The sequence below is a fragment of the Cinclus cinclus genome, chromosome 13 (assembly GCF_963662255.1).
Source record: "Cinclus cinclus chromosome 13, bCinCin1.1, whole genome shotgun sequence".
NCBI lineage: Eukaryota > Metazoa > Chordata > Aves > Passeriformes > Cinclidae > Cinclus > Cinclus cinclus.
In genome coordinates this window covers 19277494-19279700 of record NC_085058.1, presented here as the reverse complement: position 1 = coordinate 19279700, position 2207 = coordinate 19277494, and the positions used below count along the sequence as shown (strand labels likewise).

General features: G+C 53.0%; 1 protein-coding gene across 1 annotated transcript; it reads right to left on the bottom strand.

Moving 5' to 3' along the window:
- Positions 1-2207, bottom strand: LOC134049272 (gonadotropin-releasing hormone II receptor-like). Its single transcript, XM_062501560.1, has 4 exons — positions 2107-2207; positions 1085-1600; positions 683-884; positions 1-407 (listed from the first exon to the last, which is right to left on the bottom strand). The coding sequence occupies exons 1-4, from the start codon at positions 2131-2133 to the stop codon at positions 1-3; spliced, it is 1152 nt and encodes a 383-aa protein (XP_062357544.1). The 5' UTR covers positions 2134-2207.

The following is a 2207-nucleotide window of genomic DNA, read 5'->3' as shown; positions in this document are numbered from 1 at the left end:
TCAGACCGTGCTGACAGTTGTCCCATTGGAGCCTCCTGATGCCAACCCACCATTTGCAGCACCATCCTTGATGTTCTTCTCTGAGACTGAGATGGGTTTGTGTCTCTTGTGCCTGGTGATGGCTGTTTCAATGCCCCTGAGACACAACTGCACGTCCTCCCGAAAGGAAGGGGTGTACAGGCCATAAATGATAGGGTCAGTGCAGGTGTGCAGCAAGCCAAAGAGGAAGAAGCTGTGGTTGACATACTCTGGCATCTTCTGGATCATGGCCGGCTGGAACCAGTACCACAAACCCAGGAGATAGTAAGGGGTCCAGCAGATGATGAAGGTGGCAACAATCACTACGGTCATCTTGAGGGTCTTCATGCGTGCCTTGGAGATATGGTCATTTTGATTTCTTGTCAAACCTGCCAAAGAGAGTCAAAAGGATATTTGAAGAGAGGGGAAAACAAAGACAACATAACCATCCATGACTCTGCTTCTGCCAGAGAGGGAAGACCATCTCATAATCTGGTCCATGTCCCACAGGAAGCAGAAGACAGCAAGGACTAAGTTTGTGCAAAACCTCTTAGTTGGCTTGTGCAAAACTTCTTAGCTTTCAAAGGATATTGTGACAGACACAACAATTCCAGGATGGAAAAGTTCACTCATGGAGGACATTAAAGGGCTGGGATCTACTTACCTTTATTGACCTTTAGCTGCTTACTGATCTCCCAAAGGATCCGGATGTAGCAAACGATCATGACACTCAGTGGGGTGATGTAGAGGGTGGTGAAGGTGAACATGTTGTAGATGGTTTCCTCCCAGTGTGCTCGGAAGCTTCCGTGAGTAACACACTGGGTGAAATTCCCTCCTGGGACTGTGTTCAGGTGGAAGAGGAAAAGCTGAAATGGAGAACCAAAGAATAACTCAGAGAGGATTTGGAATAGAGCACCACATCCTGATGCTACTGGCTGTACATGGAGAGCACCTCCCTGCTGCTGCTGGACTGGTATGGACAGGTTTGGCATGTTGGGCTGGAGAAGCCCCTCTCAAAAACTACCCCAGCCTAGGTAAACTCCATGGGGAGGGCACTGAACTTTACCTGAGGCAAAGCCAGGAGCACACTGCCACCCCAGGCAGCGCGGAGCAGCATCCCATTGCGGCGGTGAGCACGGGAGAAGGGATGGAGGATGGCTGCGTGCCGGTCCAGGCTGATGACCACCAGTACCAGGGCAGCTGCATACATAGCAAAGAGCTTGAGGAAGTTGAGTATCTTGCAGGAGATATCCCCTCCATACCACTGCACTGTCACATTCCACGCTGCATCCAGGGGCATCACCATCACTGTCACCAGCAGGTCGGCCAGCGCCAGGCTGAGGATCAGTGGCTGCACGTGGGATTTCCTCCTCTTCCTCAGCAGGCTGCCCAGGACTGCTGTGTTGCTGCCTGCTGCCAGCAGGAAGAAGACGGCTGTGATGATCACACGGACCTTTGCTGCTCGGGTGAACCGGGGCTCCACCCAGTACTGGGGGTATGCAGAGGCTGAGACATTGGTGTCCTCCCGCGCAGTGGGGCAGTGGGGAGATGCAGAGAGCTGCTCCTCACTCATCCCCTGCTGAAACACAAGCAGCAAAGTGAACCCTGTCTTAGGGGCTGTGTAGAGTGCTACAGTTTCAACATATGGACAAGTGGGGAGATGGTGGGATCTGCACTGGAGGTACCAGCAGCAGTCTGTCCCATCCTGTCTCTGCCTGTCCCCTCTGTGTTGCCCATTTTGCGAAGCCACTGTGTCCACCCCACCATGGTGACCCAGCTTGGCCACCCTCTCTGGCTCACCTCTGCTGTAGCTACAGTGACTGCTCACACAGACATATATTTTTAGCTCTTTGCGAGGTGGCTGAGCAGCTGGGAAAGCAGGAGTGGTGGCCAGGACCATGGAACCAGTCACTGTCTGCCAACATCCTGCTGGGAATGGGTCATACCAGAGATGGCTGAGCCTGTGCTGGGGCAGTTGTTCTCCATTCAAGGACTCGTCCTTCCAAAGGGGACTTGTAAGCAGGGTTCAGCTTTTTAGAAACCCCACAGCCCTTCCCATTAATGTGTTAAACTTTAATTGTCCAGCTGCATCTCCAGTGCCACATCTGGAATCATGGGCAGGAGCAGCTGCGGGTGACCAGGCAGGGAGAAGGAGCATCCCACACTTCACAGAGTCTGACAGTGGCTCC

Excerpts from the sequence above, each read along its gene's own strand:
- LOC134049272 (XM_062501560.1), bottom strand. The coding sequence starts at position 2,133 with ATGATTCCAGATGTGGCACTGGAGATG. Across the intron at positions 1,601-2,106 it reads CAGATGTGGCACTGGAGATG|CAGCAGGGGATGAGTGAGGA; the intron begins CAGCTGGACAAT and ends CTGCTTGTGTTT. Across the intron at positions 408-682 it reads GCAGCTAAAGGTCAATAAAG|GTTTGACAAGAAATCAAAAT; the intron begins GTAAGTAGATCC and ends TCTCTTTGGCAG.